The sequence below is a fragment of the Eulemur rufifrons genome, chromosome 2, assembly GCF_041146395.1.
Source record: "Eulemur rufifrons isolate Redbay chromosome 2, OSU_ERuf_1, whole genome shotgun sequence".
Lineage (NCBI taxonomy): Eukaryota > Metazoa > Chordata > Mammalia > Primates > Lemuridae > Eulemur > Eulemur rufifrons.
This window is the reverse complement of record NC_090984.1, coordinates 43,647,261-43,668,894: the sequence shown is the minus strand read 5'-3', so window position 1 is coordinate 43,668,894 and position 21,634 is coordinate 43,647,261. Positions and strand designations below refer to the sequence as shown.

General features: G+C 36.5%; 1 protein-coding gene across 3 annotated transcripts in view; it reads left to right on the top strand.

Annotated features, from left to right (window-relative positions):
* Positions 1-21,634, top strand: part of GALK2 (galactokinase 2) — a 117,444-nt gene that overhangs the window by 25,953 nt on the left and 69,857 nt on the right. For all 3 annotated transcript variants that reach the window (XM_069460165.1, XM_069460169.1, XM_069460159.1), the window contains exons 4-5: positions 1,064-1,154; positions 4,417-4,563. In XM_069460165.1, coding sequence (XP_069316266.1) covers positions 1,064-1,154; positions 4,417-4,563 — 238 coding nt within the window. The remainder of the gene's footprint in view (positions 1-1,063; positions 1,155-4,416; positions 4,564-21,634) is intronic.

Genomic DNA, 21,634 nt, shown 5'->3' with positions numbered 1-21,634 from the left:
TGCTTCATTTCTTCCTTTTTTTATTGATCTTCCATTTCATATAATTTGTCCTTTGGCTGATTTAGGAGCCTATCTATATATCTACCTATTTTTCATTTTGAAGTATTTTTTTTTTTTCTTACAAGGAAGTCACACTAATAGTTCAAGGAATTCCCACATATCCATGGATGTGTCCTCAGTGTATCATGTCAAGAAGGCACATGATGTCCTTCTTGTGATGTTAATTTTGATAATTTGCTTAAGGTGGTGTCTGCCATGTTTTTCTACTATGAAGTTACTGTTTTTCCCTTTGCAATTAAGAATCTGGTGGGGAAATACTTAGAGTTTACATAAATATCTTATTTCTCATCAAATTTTTACTGTCTAATTTTAGACCCATTAATGATTCTTTCCTGAAACAATTATCATGGAGTTTACCATATATTGATTTTTCCATTTCCATCATTTCTTCTATATCTCTTAGTTGGCATTTTACTATAAGAGAGAGTTTTCCGTTCTCCTTCATTTAGCTGTTTATTCATTTGTTAATTTATATCACTGTAGACTCATGGAATCTTATTTTTTTCAATGGGTTATGATCCATTAGAATCATTATTTGTTTGTTTCTTCTTTTTCTTAAACTGTGCAGACGGTAAAATTGGATGGGTGGAGAGAGTGTGGGGAAACATGGCTTTGAGTACCCCTGTTTCATCTGGGGGTGTGCCAGATAGCAGGTCCAGAGGATAAGCATTCCCATGGTTTGACTAGCTTAACAAGGACCAACATGAAAGAGAAAATAGCTGTACATTATTCTAAAATATATCGTTTCCTTTCTGTTTCAGGAAATAAAAAGGGTCAGTTGGAGGTAGTTTAGTCATTAGGGCCACTACAACTTCCTCTCTTAACTTTTAGGAGCTGGAGATGTTCATTGTTTTGCGGTAGACTGTGTTACGTATATATTGAAAGTAAATGGGGAAGGCGATTTCAGTATCACTGCCTTGGCACAAGATGGCAGCAGTCGACCATTGATTTTGCAGCTCAAGGCTTACTGATTTTAAATTAACATTGTCTTTTGTTTTTGCAGGGACTTCAGTACTAACGCCAATAACATTCAGATTGACAAAACCAAGCCTCTGTGGCACAACTATTTCCTATGTGGATTTAAAGGAATTCAGGTAAGTTGGTTTATAAGGGACCTACTAGGTTGAGATTATGGTGTGTATTATATCAGATTTATTTTATTTACTATTTCATTTTTGTCTCATTATTATAATACTAACTGATGTTTCTGTTCTGTTTTGCTAATTTATATTTTAGAGGGTGGAGAAGACATGATTGTTTTTGGGTGGTGTTCACAGGGGGCAGTAGTGGTCTTTCATATAAGCTGGCTGTTCATAAATCAGGTGCATCTGACAAATACCTGTTTTTTAAAAAAATCTTTGTTTAAATGTACTTTTGAGGATATGTTTTAGTAATATTATTTACATTTTATTCTTGGGATATATAAATGTATACTGTAACAGGATTTAGAGTCAGCCCACGTTTGAATCTGGGCTCCACCAGCTGTGTTAATTTAACCTCTCATGTCTCAGATTTAGCTGTAAAATGATGTCATTGTTATTCTGACAAAGAGTTATTTCAAGAATTACACAGTGCTTGACACTAGTAGGCATTTGATAAATGATAATTAGTATTATTATTACTACTTCAGATGGAGTTAAAAAAAGATATAGTGAAATGTATAAGTATTTTCCTAGAAACATTGAATAATTACCTTGAAAATCTCTATTGTTATGTATAAGAACAATAAAATAAAATATTTCCACTTTGTCTCATTGCTGAAAAAGTATGTAGGACAAAAAAAATTGATATTTGCTGTTTTTAGAGCCACTTTTATATTTCAATAATTATTTTAGATGTCATGACTCTTATATAGAATCATAGGTAGAATGTTAACAGATGGATTTTGCCTTTGTGAGCAAAGAGCAAACAAACTAACTCATGTTTTAGAGAGCTGTGTTCCTTACTGCCTGGTGGTCCTATCTGAAACTTTATCATGAATAGCCTAGGACTCAGTGATATATCTGTTACAGAAATACATTAGATTTCTTTCTTTTGTTTTTTTTTTTGTTTTTTTGTTTTTTTTTGAGACAGAGTCTCACTCTGTTACCCAGGCTAAATTGCCGTGGTGTCAGCCTAGCTCACAGCAACCTCAAACTCCTGGGCTCAAGCAATCCTCCTGCCTCAGCCTCCTGAGTAGCTTAGACTACAGGCAAGTGCCACCATACCCGGCTAATTTTTTCTATATATATTTTTAGATGTCCATATAATTTCATTCTATTTTTAGTAGAGACGAGGTCTCGCTCTTGCTCAGGCTGGTCTCGAACTCCTGAGCTCAAACAATCCACCTGCCTTGGCCTCCCAGGGTGCTACGATTCCAGGTGTGAGCCACCGTGCCCGGCCTAGATTCATTTCTGATATGCAGAACTGTACTCTAACAGTGATGGTTTTGTTATTAGAGTTACCACATTCATTTCTTTCTTTTTTTGTGTGTTTGTGTGTTTTTTTCCTGTTAGACACATGGTAATAACTTATAGTAAAAGTTATTGGTAGGTTTTAAATCTCCAAATCATTTTGCTTGTCATATGCATTAGTAGGAATTACAGTATTTGGAAACATCTGATTTTCCTTATAACAACATGCCTTTTGGTAGCATATGGATAAGTAATAATTATGCATGTTGCTTTGTACTGTTTTTGAGCATTTCAAGTTTTAAAACTTTCTCTTCGGTTTGACAACTTATCTACAAAAACAGGTTTATACAATGAACTTTTGGCAGAAAAGTAATTTAAATGTTAGCCTGTTCAGAAACCTTCAAATTCAAATACTAGAAAGCCTCAGAGAATAATCTGTTTATATTAAATTGAACATGTTATCCTTTTGGGATAGAGCTATTACAGAATTTGGCACAACCCATTTGCATTTTGAATCTGTTGTACATTTTAATTTAAACATTGCGTGATAAATTCGTAAGTATGATTCACATTCAAGATACCCTGTGGATCAGTTTATAGTTAAATATATAGTATTCTCCAAGGTTTTTGTTTTTTTTTTAAAACAAGCTGTCTGATGTTCTTTTATGAAAGGGCATTGGCAGCAACAGTGTTTCAACTTATAATTTGTTTGTATTTCTGGAAGGAAATTTTTAGATGACTTGAAATCAAGAAGAGAATGAATCTCTTCTTTTGTGGTGCATGAGTTTTGCCAGCTAGGAAAAAAAATTAAGGAAAAAAAGAGTCTTTTATTTGCAGAGTTCTCTTGTTACTTTGGTTATTCTAACTAGTTTAGTGAAATTTCTCCCTAGAATAATATGTATGATGAAATACATAATTAGGTAATATAATAGTATTTCATACTTTGGTCTTGAGTCGTTTGAGTAATTTGCAAAGATGATGGTACTTTTTCTTGAGGAGGAGGTGGACCTGATTTTTTAAAATTCCTAAACCAAAAGGATTATGATATGATATTTTCTAGAGTGTCCTAGTCCTACATATTCATGTAAGTATACTAGAGCCTTCCTTCTTTAAATCAGAGTTTGATTATTTCTTTGGGCTTTCCTATTTGTAGAAATAGAGCTTTCCTGCCTCATTTAGAGTCTGCATTCTCATTTGTGGCTGAATTCTAATTTGGCTGTCTTTAAAGCTGCCATATGGTTAAACTGTATCTATAAACTCTAGCAAAAATCTGGATTTCCTCATATAGCTGACATATTAAATCACAGTGACAGTTTGCTGGCCCAAGTTTCTAATTGCACTGGAGAAGTTCTCAACCAGGAATCAGAGACCTGGACCCTGCTCCCAGCTCCCTATGTGTGATCTTGGAAAAGTCTCTTAATCTCTTGGCGCCTAGGTTTTTCCATTAGTAAAACAAAACTGAGAAAGTTTAGGACTCTTTATCTTCAGAGGATGTCTGAAGCAAGACACTCCTTAGAAATAAGGCATTGCTTGGGGGTTAGAGTTTTATAATAACAGAATGCTGGAGATTTGCTGAGAAGAGGTTTAACCTACGTCACAGATAATTGTGTATTTCTTATCTTCTACTTGACAAGTTGAATTATAATTGTTTTATATTTTTTCCATATTCAAATTAATTAATATTAAAGAAAAAGGATATTCAAGACAATTTTAGGAAATAGATCAGTAGCTTTTTGTTGAACAAAGTAAAAGGTAATCTTCAGATTACCTTACCTTATGGCCAAGAGCCGTTAAATAAAATGTCATGTAAAGTTTCAACTAAATTGAATTGTAAAACTAGTTTCTATAACTAGTCTAATAAGTCTATTGATAGACTTTTGCTTTCTGGGGGATGAAAGAAGATTTTACTATTCCTTGAATCCAACACTGAAATTACTCTTGCTGTTTTTCCTGATATTCTTAGGAACACTTTGGTCTTAATAACCTGACTGGAATGAATTGCTTGGTAGATGGAAATATCCCACCAAGTTCTGGCCTCTCCAGCTCCAGTGCTTTGGTCTGTTGTGCTGGCTTGGTGACGCTCACAGTGCTGGGAATGAACCTATCCAAGGTAACTACTTTTGATAGTAAACCTCACAGAACCCTCTCCTTCCAAAGGCATCAAATCTCAAAATCAGAATGCCTTCCTTGATTGGAAAACTTTATCTTATCTGAAAGGACTGCACACATGGGCAAGCCTTGTAACTTAACAAGTTCTACTTGGGATAAATCACTATGAGGTAGATGATTCACACAGTAAGTGAATAAATCTGTGAATAATTTTATTAAAATGCTCTTAGATTAAATATGGAGTTTGAATACATTGATATCTTTTTAGATCACCTCATTAACAAGTTAAATTTAAAGGAAGAAATTCTAGGACTCATGGTTGGGTTTGATTATTTTCACCCAAAACCTTAAATTAAATATTTGACAAGCAGTGGGTAAAATGGGTAAAGACCAGGTGATAAAGAAACTGAACAGCATATCTGTTTATGTGAACAGGTTAGTCACTGAAATAAACTTTAAAAAAATATTGCATTACAAAGAGGACATGCTTATTTAGAGGAAATGTAAATTCTACAAGAGGTTGGAAAATCTAAACTTTATAGTTCACGTAGATCTCTGACTTTGCAGTTCAGAGCAGGTATGCTCAGCTTTAATTAGTGACCCTACGTACATACACCACCAAGTTTATAGATGGTTTGGGAACAGACTGGGCATCAGACAGATCAGGAGAAAGTCAGCCACATGCTTCGTCTCTTTTAAGTGTGTTTAAACTCTCAGTTTGAAAATTGTATGTAGGAGGAAAAGGAGAAAAGAAGGAGAAAGCAAATGGAATTCAGATGGAATTCTTCTCTTTAGCTGTCATGTATAAGTATACATTAATTAGCCATTTGTAAACAATGGCTTATTTGGGGGGAAGGGTAGCTTACTTACTATTTGTTTTTTGAGAGAAAGCAAGGGAAAGGAAGTCCATATGTAAAATGTATTCCCCCTGGTACAACTTTTAATCTGATTCTTTATTTATTCATTCCTTTGTTCATCATTCAGTCATTATTTATTTAGTGGCTGCTTTGTGCTGGGTAACGTTCAAGGCATTGGAAATATAACAGGTACAATCTTTACCCTCTCCATGCTTATGATCTAAAAGGGAAATAGAGACAAATGATCAGGCAGCTGTAATAGAGTGTAGTAAATGGATACATAGTGTACTATGTGAGCAGATTTAGAGCATAGGACAGTTAAGCTGAGACACCAAGGACTCAAGGAGCTGTACACATGAATCAACAAATACTGATGGCATGATAACACTGACATCATCAGATAAGCATGTATCAGGTGGAGAGAACATCATGTGGCAATATCTATAGTAAGAGCAATCGTGGCTTGTTGGAGGAACTAAAAGGGGATCAGTGTGGCTGGAACATACAGCTATTTGGATTGCAGGGCAGGAGATCAGATGCTGAGCCTTATAAACAATGTTGAAGAATTTGGGCTTCATCTTCATAGCAGTGGTAAACCATCGTAGGGTTTTAGAAAGAGGGTAACATCATATCTGTATTTTAGAAAGATCACCCTGGCTGTATTATAAAGTCTGGATTTAAGAGTAACAATATTACCAGTAGGGAGATGATTTGGTCTAAGGAAGTGGCAGTGATGATAGATTCAAGATCTCAGACAAAATCAGTAGGACTTGGTCATTGATTGGGTGTGGAGCTGAGGGATAGCAAGGGGTCAAGGATTATATCGAGGTCTCTGGCTTGGTATGATTCATGGAATAAGGAATGTTGATGGAAAGTAGGTTTGAGGGGAAGCTGAGATGTTGAGTGTGAGGAATCCATGGGTATATTGATGGAGTTATCTAGTATTTAGTAATGGAAAAATATCTCTGAAGGTCAGGAAGGAGACCTGGACCTGAGATGGTCCATTTGAGAATCACAAATATATAATTGGCTTTTGAAGCCATAGGAGTGGATGAGTTCACCCAGTGGTGAAATATAGGTGGAAAAGTAAGGAAGACCCAGTGCAGAGCCCCAATAAGCATGAACATTTGAGGGATGGGCAGAAGAAAAGATGTCTACTGAAGAGTAATCTAATAAGTAGGAGGAAAACCAAAAAGGTGAGGCAACAGCAACGAGAAGGAAGAGAATGTTTCATGAAAGGAGTGGTAGTGTTTTCCAATGCTGCTGAGAGGTTACATAAGATAAGTTTTGAGAGGTATCCATTGAATGTAGCAATGAAGAAGTTGAAAAAACTTTGGCAAGAGTAGTTTAAGATAGGAATGGGTTGAAGGGTCTATGAGAGGTAAGAAAGTGATAAAGGTCGTGGCTACAAGAAGTATGGTGATGCATTTAAAAAGATAATTTGCTATCTGAAAGTGGGGTGTGAAGTCAAGGAATACAATTCAATTTTAATGGGAGGATTGGTGAAACTTATTTTTTGCATTTGTATCTAATGCTTTGATAATTTTAATATCTAAGATAAAAGAAGAAAAGAAGATAAAGAAAAAGAAACACTTGAACCTTTGGAATTAATTCTGGCTGTCTCTTTATTCAAAGTCAAGAATAGCAACTGTATTTTTGTAGGAACTATCTGAGTCCAATGCCGACAGCATAAAGGGAACAATATGTGTATCCTGGCTTTCTCCACTCGTCTAAGTTTTTTTTTCAATTAGAAAATGTGTATTATTTTCATTTTTTTTATTTTTTGATTTTTAATTATTTTTTTTTTATTTTAGAGTATTACGGGGGGTACAATGCTTTGGTAACATAAATTGCACTCTCTGACAAGTGTGCCCATCCCCTAGACAGCATGCATCACATCCGTTAGGTGTGGATTTACCCATGCCCTCCTACCTCCTCCCACCTGTCCCACCCTAGTCTAAGTTGTACCAGCAATATTCATATTTTCTAGGGTGTGAGCATCATAATTATTTGGAGGGCAGTTTTTTTTTTTTTGAATGAGACAGAATCTTGACTGAAAAGAAGCTCCTAATATGCTCAGAGTCTTTAAATGTCAACTGTATACATGACTCTTGTAAAAATCATAGAACATAAGAACTCAAAGCATTTTAGAGATGAGCTCGTTCAAAAGCCTCTTTTTATTGATGTATCAGTAGGAAACAAATGCCGTATTAGGGTATAACTGAGGAGAGTTTAATAAAGAGACTATTTACAGGGGTGTGGTTAAGGTCAAGTGAATGAACTGGGAAGGATTCTCTTGTGAAGCCAGAAGCCAATATGCTTTAGGAGCTGTGGCTGTAGAGTGAGGCTTCCAGAAATGCAGCAAGGCCGAGAAAGAATGATACAGGTGAATATGGCAAAGAGTGGGAATGGATGAGGGGAGTTGTCAATAGGGGTCAGCCTCCTGGGGTAGAAAGAAATGTGAGAATGGAGGGATGAGGGACAAACAGCCTTATAACCAGCCTGTTTGATAAGGACACTAAGTCCCACAAGAGATTGGTGACTAATCCCCTCCCAATTATTTTGTATTCAGTATACTTCATTCAGTTGCAGATAACAATTACTGCAGATGGAATGTGATAAGTAGATATGGAACTTGTTAGTTCATTAATAAATTAAATGTCTGAAACCAGCAAAACAAGGTGGCTAGTCACCCAGAGAGTCTAGAAGCCAGAAATTATGAATCCGAATGATACTGGTAGAAGAGAGTATGGGGTAGTAAAAGACTTATGAAAAGGAAAAGGCTCAAGACTTCTGGTTTCAAGATGTCAGAGTAAAGACATACCTACTTTTTTTCCCTCTGTCCCTCACTCAATCTTTTCTCAAAAAATCATTCCCAAACAACAGGGAAAATAAGAAAAGGAAGCACAAGCTCCATCTTTGGTAAACCAAGGTGACATAAATAACCCTAAACCACAAAATACGAAGATGGAAAGTAGGTGGAGGAATGGTGCATGACTTAGCATGGAGAAAGGTCAGAGTGAAGTGCCTGTGGAGGGAGCTGCAAATGGAAAGCAAGCTGACTCATCCCACAGCTCTCTGGAAAGCCTTAGGAAGAAAGCGGGTAATATGGTGGTAGGTGGGGATTTATTTGAAAGTCTTTATGAGGTTTAGTTAGACCCTCAAAGCCCTCTCTTAGCCTGGGACCATTTCCCCTGACTTTTGCAAGAGTCTCTGGAGAAACAACTAGAGATTGTTTGTACTTGGGGATGGTGAGTACTGAGAAAGGCAGGACAAGAAATAGAAATGAAAACTGGGGAATTAAAGGACATTCTGCATCTGAACAGTGAAATTCCTCGCTCCCTTCCTCTGGTCAGCTCCTGCATGCTGGCAGCCTCATCACCCCATACCCCATCAGGAATGTTGGAGGATCCTTCTAAGAGGAAACTGAACTACCCTAGAGAAAAGACCTATCAGTACTGACATTTGGTGACCCCCTCCCACAAAAATTCTCCAGCTACTCTATGACTCTATTAGAAGCCCATTTACAAAGCTTCTCATCAGCTTTTTAGTGATTCAATCTTAAATACGATAGGGCATTAAAGGATAACAAGATTTTGGAAGAACGCCTTCAAGATGAAGCAAGCAAACAAACAAAAAAAAAGAATCAAAGAGAAAACAGGAACTCAGAGGAAACAGAGACAATGCTGAGAGCAGAAGAATGCTTCAAAGAAGACATGATGTCCTCAGAGAGATAAAAGAAAATGTTAAATGTTTGAAAAAAGAATAGTGTTATTTAAAAAAAAAAGGAGCAGACAATAATATAGAGCTTTGGGATATTAAAAATATGAGAGTCAAAACAAAAAATTCAATAAAAGGATTGAAAGAATTCGCTGATAAAGTAGGGGGGAAAAGAGCAGGAAAATAAGAGAGAAATAGGAAAATTTATGAATCAATTCTAGAAATTCAAACCCAACCAGTAAGGAAAAACAGGAAACAGTCTTTTTAGACAGTTATTTTTTACAAAATAATATCCTTTCAAAGTGAAAATGTGAATTCTCAGATTGACAGGGCTCACTGGGTTTTGACATAATAAATGAAAAAGGCCAAATAAAAACATATCATCTGGAAAATTTGAAATTTGAGTGTTAATAGAAAAGATGCTAAAAGCTGATTGATAGAACAAGAAATAAGGGAAAGAGATCACAATCAAATGCTCAGGAATGAAAACTAATTTCTCAAAAACAGCATTGGACGATAGAAGGCAATAGAGAATGTCTTTAAAATATAAATGAATTTTAGCTTGGAATATCTGTTTAACTGCATTCATCAAGTGTGAGGATAGAATAAAACATTTTCAACATGCAAAGTCTCAAAAGTCTAGAGGATGTAATCCACCAAGACTAAGGAGTAAACCAAGAAAGAAAATGACATAGGAACTAGGAAATGGGAAATTCAATACAGGAGAGAGGAGTTGGGTGTTTATAGGACATTGGTTAAGGGGCATCCCAACATAACACCCATAACATCCAACAGTTTAGAAAACAGCATAGATTAAAATAAAGAGAGTAAGGGGAAAAATGGAACTCATAAATGTTATCACTAAAAAAAACCCTGATAAATCTGACATGTTCAACCATGTGAAAAAATGGATTTAGACTGATTTCACAGAATTGTTGTAGGAAATGAGAAAGCTTAGCTAGATATATAAATAAAGCTAAGCAAAGGAGTAAATGAGGCAATTATTAAACATAGGAAAAACAAAAAAAAATTGTAATAGAAATGAAATCAATCACTTTTCAGTATTTGGCTCATAAGTAAACAACAGTCTCAGTAATTAACATACTGAATATGGGTTTAAACAAAATTTTTGGCATAACTTCATTAAGAAAGATGAGGGAGTAGGGGAAAGGTAGATATAAGAGAGGTAAAATAACGTTTAAAATGGAACAATCAGGCAATAACATTTTACTGACATTTGGTGATTTGAAATAAGAGCAAAAAGTTGAGAGTGTTTGCCTCTATGCGCAATGCATTGGGGATAGGGATGAGAGGGTGAGAGTTAGGGACTGCTTTTGTTGTTGCTGTATGCCTTTTACCTCTCTTTGATCTTCTACATATATCCCTTTGGTGAAAGTAAAAAAGAAAAGGATAGAGAGAAGAAATGAGTGGAAGAAAAGTAAGAGGGGCAGTAGATGACCACAATTGGAAGAGGAAGAGGCAAGAAGAGATTCAATGAGTGAAGGCTAGAGATTGAGAACAGATGAGGGGCTGGAATGTGACCAAGTCAGAACGGCCTGCGAAGAGGCTTGTTGATGGGTTTTGGGTGAAAGAATCCAAGAAAATACAGGCATCTCTCATTTCATGGCAGTAGTCCATTCCAAAAAATCAGATGTTCTTCACAAAATCATTAAGCAGGAGCCCATTTCTTATTATTTTAAATAGGAAAAAGTATAATGCATTATTCCTCAACTCAAAATCTCTAATTTCCTACAATTTGACAAAAAGCACAGTCAGTTTTTCTCTATGTAAGTAACACAGAAATAGGATGAAAATGCTTGAACCAATTTTCTGGGCCATCAATTACCATGGCTGTTAACAAGCAGTTACTTTACATAGTAATACCTGTATGTCTTCTCTGTTGACAACAGGTGTCCCAGTACTTTGCAAAAATGTTGCATGGAGGTTTCAGGATGTAAATATGTATTTTTCCTACATGAACACCTTTCAAAAAGTATTGTATTAAGAGATATGAACATTCTATGAAGTTTGAATATCAAAAATCAAGAAGTATTCTACCAGGAAAATATTAGTTGCTGAAGTACTCTGCAAGGAGTGTTTGTATTTTGTTAGCTTAGGATTTGGGTTGCTCTAGACTTGTGTCCAGTTTCCATCTGTCCTTGGAGTTGTCCTTGGAGGCCAAGTAGGAAGGACCAAATGCCTTCGAAGGATCTTAGCTTAGAGCTACCTGGCTGACTTGGGAAACAGGTTGCAACTCTAAAGACTAGCATTGGGTAGTAAGGTAGGTTAGGCTGGTGTCTACCCACAAATTCCTCCCTCTGCTAAGGCAGGGTAGGGTGTAGATTTTGAGTTCATGAGATGGTGGACTGAGCAAGAGATGTTCAAAAGACCCACTTTGGAGTGTCTGGGGGGTGTAGTGGAGGAGTATAGGGTTGAGCTGCATCCCCCATGCTGAAGTCTAAGTCTTAATGGAACTCTGTTACCTTGGTTGATGAAGGTTGAAATGACCAGCAGAGAGCAATGGGTTGCGGGGGCGGGGGAGGGGGGGGGGCATTCGGTATGTGGTTATCTTTGGCATTTTGTCAGAAACACAATTCATGTGATTCTGAGTAACCCAGAATACAGATTAGGCATAAAACCCTCCCTTAAGGGTTGCGGTCCACTGAGGAAACTGGGGAAGCTCTTAGTTGGTGTCAAGAATCTTGTTCAGTATTGGGAAGCCCAGAATAACAGGAATAACACTGAGTTTGTGAGGGAGTGCTTCCCAGAGAAGATAGGCTTTTCAGCTACAGTATACACTTCCTATCCTAAGTCTTTGAAGCAGTGATTCAGTGGCATTTGTTGAACACCTACTATGTGCCAGGCATTGTTCTAGGCACCAGAGGTATAACTGTGAACAAAATCAGTGAAGGCCCTGCTTTCATGGAATTTCCATGCTGGTAGTGGTGGCAATGGTGGGAGATAGACAAAGAACAGCTATATAAATAAGTATATGTTGTATTAATAATAAAAATAGGCCATAGTAAGGGGAAGCTTCTATTTTAGCTAGGGAGTTAGGAGAAGTCCTCTCCAAGGAGGGGACATTGGAACAGTATCTGAGGGAGAGAGCCAAGAAGGGAGAGAGAGGGAACAGCACGTGCAAAAGCCCTAAGGTGAAAGTGACTTTGTTGCATTTCAGGAATAGCCCTTGTGGCTGGGGTGTGGTGAGAGACAGGCAGAGAGTGGTGGTCAGGGCCGTGCTGTGTGGAGTCTTCTTTGGCTCTCATTCTGATTGTATTTTGGAGGGCTGTGAACTGGGAATGGGAAGATGTGATTTACATGGATTAAGTTCTTTCAACTGGGAGTATTGTTCTGTAGCCCCCACACTGGCAAGGGAGAAAACAATTAAAAAAAAGAAAGAAAAGAAAAAGAAAAAATTAAAAAAAATGACAGTGCCTTTGTGGAGCTTAAATGTACACAGTGGAATACTAACTGAAGATTTAATTGAGCATCTGTCTCATACAAGGCATGAAGTATTTTATATGTAAATGGAGAATAGGATGGAAATAATGACTCCTTGGTGAAGTTAAACAGGGAAGATTTCAAGTAAATGGTGAATTGTAAGAAAATTTTAAAGGAAGAGAAGACTGTGTCTTGAAACAAAGCACTGGGAAGGGCCCATGGGCATTTCAGGCAGAATGAACCCATAAGTGTATCATAACAGCTCTCTGAGCCAGACTTATAAATATGTGTCAGCTGAGGCCTGGAAATTCCTATGCAGCCTCATGAAATTCCTTTTAAAAACTTATTTGACTACAGGGATGTTTTCTGGTTGCTTAAGTCCCTGAACAGATTTAGTTAACTTAATTTCAGGGGCAAATATATAGATGTGAGTTGATACTCTTTTCGGAGGAGTATTTTTGAAGTTTGAAATCCGTACTGTGTAGGAGACCTCTAAGGTTCAGAAGCAGCGTAAGTGGAATGTTCAAAGTTCTGTGCCAAATATGTCCAAGATCTCACTCTGCTGAGTTTATAAGGGCTGTTTCCTTTAGAGAGTTCAGGCTATATTTTTCTTTGCATATAGTTACATTTAAGTGAAATATTTTTTGGCCTTCAGAATGATACCTTGTGCTTAAAAAGTAAAGACATGTCTACATTATAAAATGAAAAGGATCTCACAATTATATTAATACAAAGGTTTAAACTATTATTTGAATGTTTTAATAGCAGTTTGTTACATAGTATAAAAAAATCAGAAACCAATTTGCACTGTCACTAATTATTATGTTTAGAAGTCTATACGAGGACATTGTTTCAGTTTGCTTAGAATAACAAAAACCTCATCCATATAATGGTTAAAGAAAATAGTAGTTGAAAACATTCCAGCCAGATGTTGACTGCTAATGAACTGCAGCAGCACAACCTCTAAGAAGATGGTAAATCCAGAATACAATCTTTGAAAAGAATCTCTTAATTAAGTGTTGAACATGGACTGAAGCCATGTGCTTACTGTTACAAAAACCAGGAAGCTTTCGTGTTAGCCCTGGGTGGCCAGCATTTAAATATGTCTGAAATTGTAAGTTAATAGTGTAAATACAAAACCATTCACATAGTTTTATCACTTAAAAAAGAACCAAGTTTCTTTCACTTATGTGGAATGGTGTTTGTTATCTCTTGTTGTATTCTTTTTTAGGGGTAGGATTGGAGACTGAATCATTTATTTAATGATTTTGAGTAGTTTGGATTCACTTGGGTGATGTGACTAAGCTATTTGATTGCAGATTAGAAGCTTGCTTTGCAGGGATTGCTTAGGTAACCTCTGTTTTATTTCCATTTCCTTTTCTAGGCTGAATACATATTTACCTTTAGCATAAACAAAGGCAAACAAGACTAATTGGGAAACAGCAGGGTGGAGAATATGGGTCACTGTTTCCAGAGGCTTCAAATGAAACCACTATTGCTGCAAATTCATATGTATGTCTGGTTGTGTTTTGAAATTTTGTTGTGATCCTTAGATCCTTATCATTAGTAGGTCTCTGTGTTTCAAGGCCTCTGCACGTTGACTTGTACTCAGCAATAAGTTAAATATTATACAGTATTTAAAGAATTAACTGGAAAAATGCATGTGATATTAAGTACACCACATATGTGCATAGCCTTTACCTACTATATTTATTGTGTGCATCAAAAATAATTAAAAGATAAATAATACCCCCACCCAATTTAGAAGTGTTCATCATCTCTTACCATGCATTCATGTTTCACAGAGTTAATGGTAGTCATCCTGGCCAACAGTTGCCTACGCTGACCCCCAAATTTGATAGAGTAGGAAGGACAATGAAGGGCTATCTAGACCTGGTCCCCTCTGTGATCAATTTACTCTTTACTTGTGCCAACCTCCCTATGCCTCAGTTTCTGTTTCTAAAATGAGAGTGAGAGTAGCTCGTACTTTAACTTCACAGGGCTGAATCAGTTAAATTGGCTCAATACCTCCAGGTCTCTGACTCTCCTTATAGGAGATTTTGGAAAAATTTAGGGAAAGAGTTTAGCAAGGAAATAGGTAAGGTAGGAAAATAAATTAGTAGTCAGGGAAATTTTGTAACTGTGTGAAGTTTTGTGAGTGTATTGGTGGTCACAGGAACAGTAGAGAGCCAAATCATGTGGTGTATAGGAGAAAGTGATTCAAAGGGAAAAGGTTAATGAATGGATACTGTCTAAGGAATGTATTGAAGTTTTGGAGACACAAAGATTTGGAGGTTACTGCTGAAAAATATGACCTTATGGTTTTATGTTAGAATTTACATGAGAGCAAAAGATGCTTTTTTTTTCATTGCTATTAAGCACCTAGATGTTTTATACACATCATCTCTAACTTAGTGGTAGTTTTATAAATAAATTTTATCATTACTTCAATTTTGCAAAAGAAAATACTGAAGCTCAGAGAATTTATAAAATATGACCAAAGACAACTCATTGTGAATGGAGTTGTCTGGAGTCCAGCTCAGATGTGTTTGATCCAAAATAGATGCTTTTTTACCCAGCCACGCTGCTACTGGTGGTATAATGCAATTATACCACATTGCATAATGTAATAATAAATTGAGAATCATTCCATGTCAGCACATACATATACATTTACTAAATTCTCTTTAATGGCTACCTTGTTTTTATTTTTCCTTTATTTTTATTTTTTTATTTTGTTTTATTTTGTTTTATTTTTTTGAGACAGAGTCTCACTCTGTTTCCCAGGTTAGAGTGCCATGGCGTCAGCCTCGCTCACAGCAACCTCAAACTCCTGGGCTCAAGCAATCCTCCTGCCTCAGCCTCCCCAGTAGCTGGGACTACAGGCATGCGCCACCATGCCCGGCTAATTTTTTCTATATATATTTTTAGTTGTCCATATAATTTCTTTCTATTTTTCGTAGAGACGAGGTCTCGCACTTGCTCAGGCTGGTCTCGAACTCCTGACTTCGAGCAATCCTCCCGCCTCTGTCTCTCAGAGTGTTAGGATTACAGACATGAGCCACTGCGCCCAGCCTACTACCTTGTTTTTAAATACATGGTCATATTATAATTCATTTAGCACTATTACTGGACATTTTAGTTGTTTCAGGGTTTTACATGACATTAGTCTTAATACTATTTCTTTGTAAGGATATACTATAATTTATTTAACTAGACCTCTATGGTGGAAATTTAGGTTGTTTCCAATTTTCCACTACTATAAAAAAGGCTTTGGTGAATATTCTTATATACAGTTATTTATACACTTGTTCAGTTCTTTCCTTAGCATAAATCCTGGGATATAAAGTTGTTTAGTTAAAGGATATTCCTTTTTAATTGTTGAAATACAATGCCGAATTGCCATCTAGAAAGGTTTTCCCAGCCAACATGCAGCAAGATTGCATGAGAGGATCCATTTCCCCACTACTAATGGACTATCAATCTTTTTAATCTTTTCCAATCTGATGTTGTCATGGGCATGTCTTTGATTATTAGATAGTTTAAACATCTTTTCCTTATTTTTTTAATTAAAAAATCACAAGTCTTTTTTTTTTTTTTGAGACAGAGTCTCACTCTGTTGCCCAGGTTAGAGTGCCATGGCATCAGCCTAGCTCCCTCCTCAAACTCCTGGGCTCAAGTAATCCTCCAGCCTCAGCCTCCTGAGTAGCTGGGACTACAGGCATATGCCACCATGTCCGGCTAATTTTTTCTGTATATATTTTTAGTTGTCCATATAATTTCTTTCTATTTTTAGTGGAGATGGGGTCTCGCTCTTGCTCAGGCTGGTCTCAAACTCCTGACCTCAAGCAATCCTCCCACCTCGGCCTCCCAGAGTGCTAGGATTACAGGTGTGAGCCACTGTGCCCGGCCTAAACATCTTTTCCATGTCTTTTATTTTTCGATTTGGCTGTGTATTTACTTAGCTCATTTTTTCCTGAAGTATTCATTAATTATCTTCTTATTAGTTTATAAGAACTGTTTATATGTTAATCATTGATCTATTATGTGTTGCAAATATCTACTCCTACTCAAACCAATTTTCTGTGTAACTTCTCTTAAACTGATAATTCTGAAGCAAAAGTCACTTCAATCATATTTAAGCACATCTAGGATGGGATTATTGTATATGCATCCAATTTTATTTTCCTTGAGTTGAAAATACTCTACAACCTTTCATTACGTTTTGAAGTAAAGTACTTGGACCCAAAAGAGCCTGATGGACTCAAGGATTTTACGTAGGACCTCTCAGGAATCAGCCACCTTCTCCATTAAGTGGACACCAGAGCTCTCTGGGCTACCATATGTTTGGCCTTGTATCTTTAGAAGCTTACTAAGAGGAACCAAAACTGACTTTGTACTGTAAGCAGGAATATTTTTCTAATAGAATTTATATAATATGATATAAACTTTTGCATCATGAATAATGCAACTTAGCATATGTTTTAACACTTGGAAAATTTCAAAGAACTTTCCCATGATCTGGATGCTAGGCCACTTAACTCTGTAAAGTAAGGTATAATACTACTGTCACCTTCTTAGACCAGAATCCTGCCTCTCAGAGACTTCCTGGAGCCTAGCTATAGCATTGTTTACTTGGGACTCCGGACTCTATGATGGATCAAAGGGATATGGAAGATTTTACTTTTATTGTATAATATGTTAATGTTGCCCCCATTTCCCCTTAGGGCCTAAAAACACCAAACATCATCATCATTAACAACTACACAAAACTGAGGGGCACAGCCATTGGGTGGATGGGCTCAGATTCATTTAGCCCTTCCAGAGCTTGGGTAAGCAACTGGTAATTGACAGTGATGATGACCTTTTAATCTCGAAGGACATATACATTTGTTAAGAATAAAATAAGGCCAGCCAGTCTGGCACACAGTAAATAACCTTAAAAACTTCTCTCTCTGAAGAAAGAGATTATTGTATCACTTTCTTATAAGTACCTTTACAATGCCTGGCATAAAGGAGGCAATTAATTGGATTGAATGAAATTAGTGAATTATTATCACCAGCATCATCTGTTAATCAGCCATTTTCCCCTATTGTCACCACCATCATCTGTAAAACAGCCATTTCCCCCAATTATTATTAGATAAATTAAAGAAAATCATAAAACGAATACCTTCCTCCAAAGAAAGCAGTATCTTTTCCTTGGAGGATGCATTTATTTCTACTATGAAAATATTTGGGGCTGAAAAACAGATCTGGTTTGAATTCTGGCTCTATTATTCTCCTGTTTTATAATGGAGGGGAAGTCTCTTACTGTCTCTAGGTCTCAGTTTCCTCATTAGTATTGAATAAAATAAGCAAGTTTAGACTACTACATCTTTGAGATTCCTTTTAGCACTAAGATTCTATGAACTCAGAGGTAAAGCAATTCTTTTTTCTGTTTCGTTTTGTTTTTGGAGACACGGTCTCATTCTGTCATGCCACCTGGAGTACAGTGGCAAGATCACAGCTCATTGTAACTTTGAACTCCTCAGGTCAAAGCATACTCTTGCCTCAGCCTCTCAGTAGCTAGGTCTACAGGTGTGCGCCACCATACCTGGTTGATTTAAAAATTTTTTTTCTAGAGACTGGGTCTCGCTATATTGTCCAGGGTGGTCTTGAACTCCTGGGCTCCAGTGAGCCTCCCGCCTCAGCTCCTAAAAAGCTGGGATTATAGGCCTGAACCACCACACCTTGCCCATAAAGCAATTCTTAAGACTATAATTTTTTTTTTGAAGAGTTGTATAACAATTATATTCATGTTTATATCTAAATATTCTAATAGATTTTTCAGGATTCTAGATCCTAGTGACAAGAAAATCATTATGGGAAGCAAACCAAACCAGAACAAAAAACACTGGAAAGCCAGATCCAAATTTTAACAAAATTGGAACACTGTGGGTTTAGGTACTTGTTATAGTGTAATTTTGTAACACGACTCCTGGTATTCCTCATTGGGAGTTCCCTCCCCAGGAAAATACCTGCTGCCTTTCTTCTGTTCATCTTGCTCACATTTAATTTGCTTGATAAACATAACAACCAGGAATTTATTGGATAAATTAAACTTTATAATCTCAGTGCCCACTAGATGGAGATACTAGGGTAACCAAACACTTGAATTGACCACATGTGTTTTTACTTCTGAGTAGTATGCTCTTAGTTTTAATTAAAATAAATGAATAAGTAAGAAAAGGAAAAGAAAAAGAAAAGAACAAAAAAGAAAAAGTGAGGGTGAGGACTGAGAGTGAAACTCAGCTTCCCATAACTTTAAGGACAGTTCAAATATACTATAAATCACTGTGAAGCATTTCAAAGCTGCAAAACATATTTCCTGCAATTAAGCTAAGTGTGTTGACCTAATCTGCAAATACCCACACCTCTTGAAATGATTGATGATTGAGTTTAATCTACTATCTTTGAAAAATATAATAAAAACTCCTAAGAAAGTCTCATTTCTTAAGTTTCCATGTTTTTCAAATTTAATTTTTAGGGTTAGTCTTTTTTTTTTTTCCCCCTTGCAATTCAACTTTTTCTTATAACGTCATGCATGGCTTTTTTCTGCTTCTTGGGAACACTTCCAGCATCACTAGTGGCTAGGGTTAGTCTTTATAGACATAATTTTTGTTTTCTCTTTTGAGGACTTTTTCCTGTTAAATTTTTAGTAGCTTCCTCTCTTAAGAACACATTCAATTTATAAGTATTAATATTTTTTTCAGATTAGGAAATATTTTCTAAGGCCTTTGATGACTATGAAAACAAGAGATGGGGGCCAAATCCTACATGATAATGCTAAGGAGTGAAACTAGAAAATAAATATATTTATGGACGATTTTAGTGAAGCCAGTACCTACATGATTTTCTACTGCCTAGTGAATCTAGACATATGAAAATAATTAATAATATTTTATCTAGATATTCCCAAAATGAATGATCAAGGAAAAGAAATATTTTACATATTAATTTTTCCTCAGTCACTACTGAATATACTAGATGTTTTAGAAGTACTATTGGAGATTATTTAGAATTTGAACTGATGAATGAATATAGCTTCTTAATTTTAAAAGTGGCAGAATTGGTAGGGGACTAGGTGACGGGAAAGCAACTTGGCCTGATCATAAAGACTGAAGGATGGAATTAAAAGGAGACGATTTTAGTTTAGGAATCAATAGCATGGTATGCTGGGAAGAACAGGGCTTCTGGAGTTGACCATACCTTGGACTCCTAGCTCATTCCTTCAAGAGCTGTGTGACCTTGGGCACATTACTTAGTCTCTCTGAACCTGTTTCTTTGTCTGTAAAATTGGGATGATAATATTTACTGAATAACCTTTTTGTAAGGATTAATTATATAGAGGGCCTAACTCTTAATAAGTTGTAATGATCATTATTGTCATCACTACTTATAATGATGATAATCTGTAATTATCCTTTCAGTTATGACTAGGTAGATTTTCTCTGTAGGTGAGGCATTCTTGGTTACTAAAAGTGATTACACTAGTTTATTTTCCTTCTAACCCTGAGATCCAGGGATACCATGAACCCCAAATGGATTAGGATAGTAAAAAGACCTTTAACTTTTTTTTTTTTTTGAGACAGCATCTCACTGTGTTGCCCTGGCTAGAATGCAGTGGTGTGATTATAGCTCGTTGCAACTTCAAACTTCTGGGCTCAAATGGTCCTCCCACCTCAGCTTCCCGAGTAGCCACCACACCCAGCTAATTTTAGTAGAGACTGGGTCTTGCTCTTGCTCAGGCTGGTCTCGAACTCCTGACCTCAAGCAATCCTCCTGTCTCATCATCCCAAAGTGCTAGGATTACAGGCATGAGCCATTACACCTGGCCAGAACCTTACTTTTCATTCCTTTATTCAACAATGTTTGTTGAAGCAGGCACTGTTCTAGAATTGAACTAGGGTAGTAAGAATCTGGATGGGAAAGTCAGATAAAAGAAACAAGTAAATGGGCAAGGGGTTAATTTATATAAGGAGAATGAAGCCTAGCAATAAAGGAGAATGACTTGCAGAAAGGCTACTTTAGGTTATATGATTAGAACAAAGAATTAAAGTAAGAAAAGTTTGGAAGAGAAAATATTACCAATTAAAACAGTCACCATTTTTTGGTAAAATTGAGTATTATTGTGGGTGGCTAATAACATGAAGATATAGGAAGTGACATTTAAGTTGATGTGTATTATTAAACATTTAAGTATTAGCTATTTTGAGCCTTTCTTCTTTGATAATGCCCACCTGCCTGGTTTGCAAAGTTTTTCTCTTGAGGGAACTGGGAATACTCTTTAGATGTAGCCTTCTTGCTCCTCCTGATCTGGTGCCATCTTGCCAGTTCAGACCCCATGACAGAGTGTGATACCCCAAGGCTCTGGTGGTGGTGGGCTTCTCTCTCCTTTCTGTGGAATGTTTGAGGCTAGGCGAAAGCAGAGTCAAAGGGATTGGCAGCCTTCTATGTTTCTAGATTGGGATCTTCTAGTGGATTTCCATGCTTTGCTTTCTCAAGTTTCCTTTCCCAGTTTTCATAGGAGTTCTACTTGGAGTTCAACACTGGAGACAGGAATGCTATTCCCTTCACTCAGCCTAGGGAATCAAAGGTGGTCATTATTTAGGCTACAGCATTAACATCTGGGGGGGGGTGGGGATTAAAGAGGAAAAATTGTGTATATCGAGTTTTTCAATAAAATTATTGCTTAGTATTTTAAAGATTCTACCTTTCTATAAAATACTGGATTGTGAAGCTACTCTTCTGGAGCTGTCAAAAGTCCCAGATTTTTGACACTGGTTGGAGTTAGTGTGTAAATACTACCAGTGGCCTTGAGTTACCTAATTTTTAATGATCACATCTAATTCTGCTGCCCAGTGTGATATATTTTATGCTTTTTCCCTTATCTCACAACTTTATCATATTTCTCTAGTTATAACTAGAGAAAATGTCACTGTCAAATGACAAGAGATCCTACAATAAATGACTGAAAAGACTAATATAAAAGCCAGAGTTCCTATTGTTTTT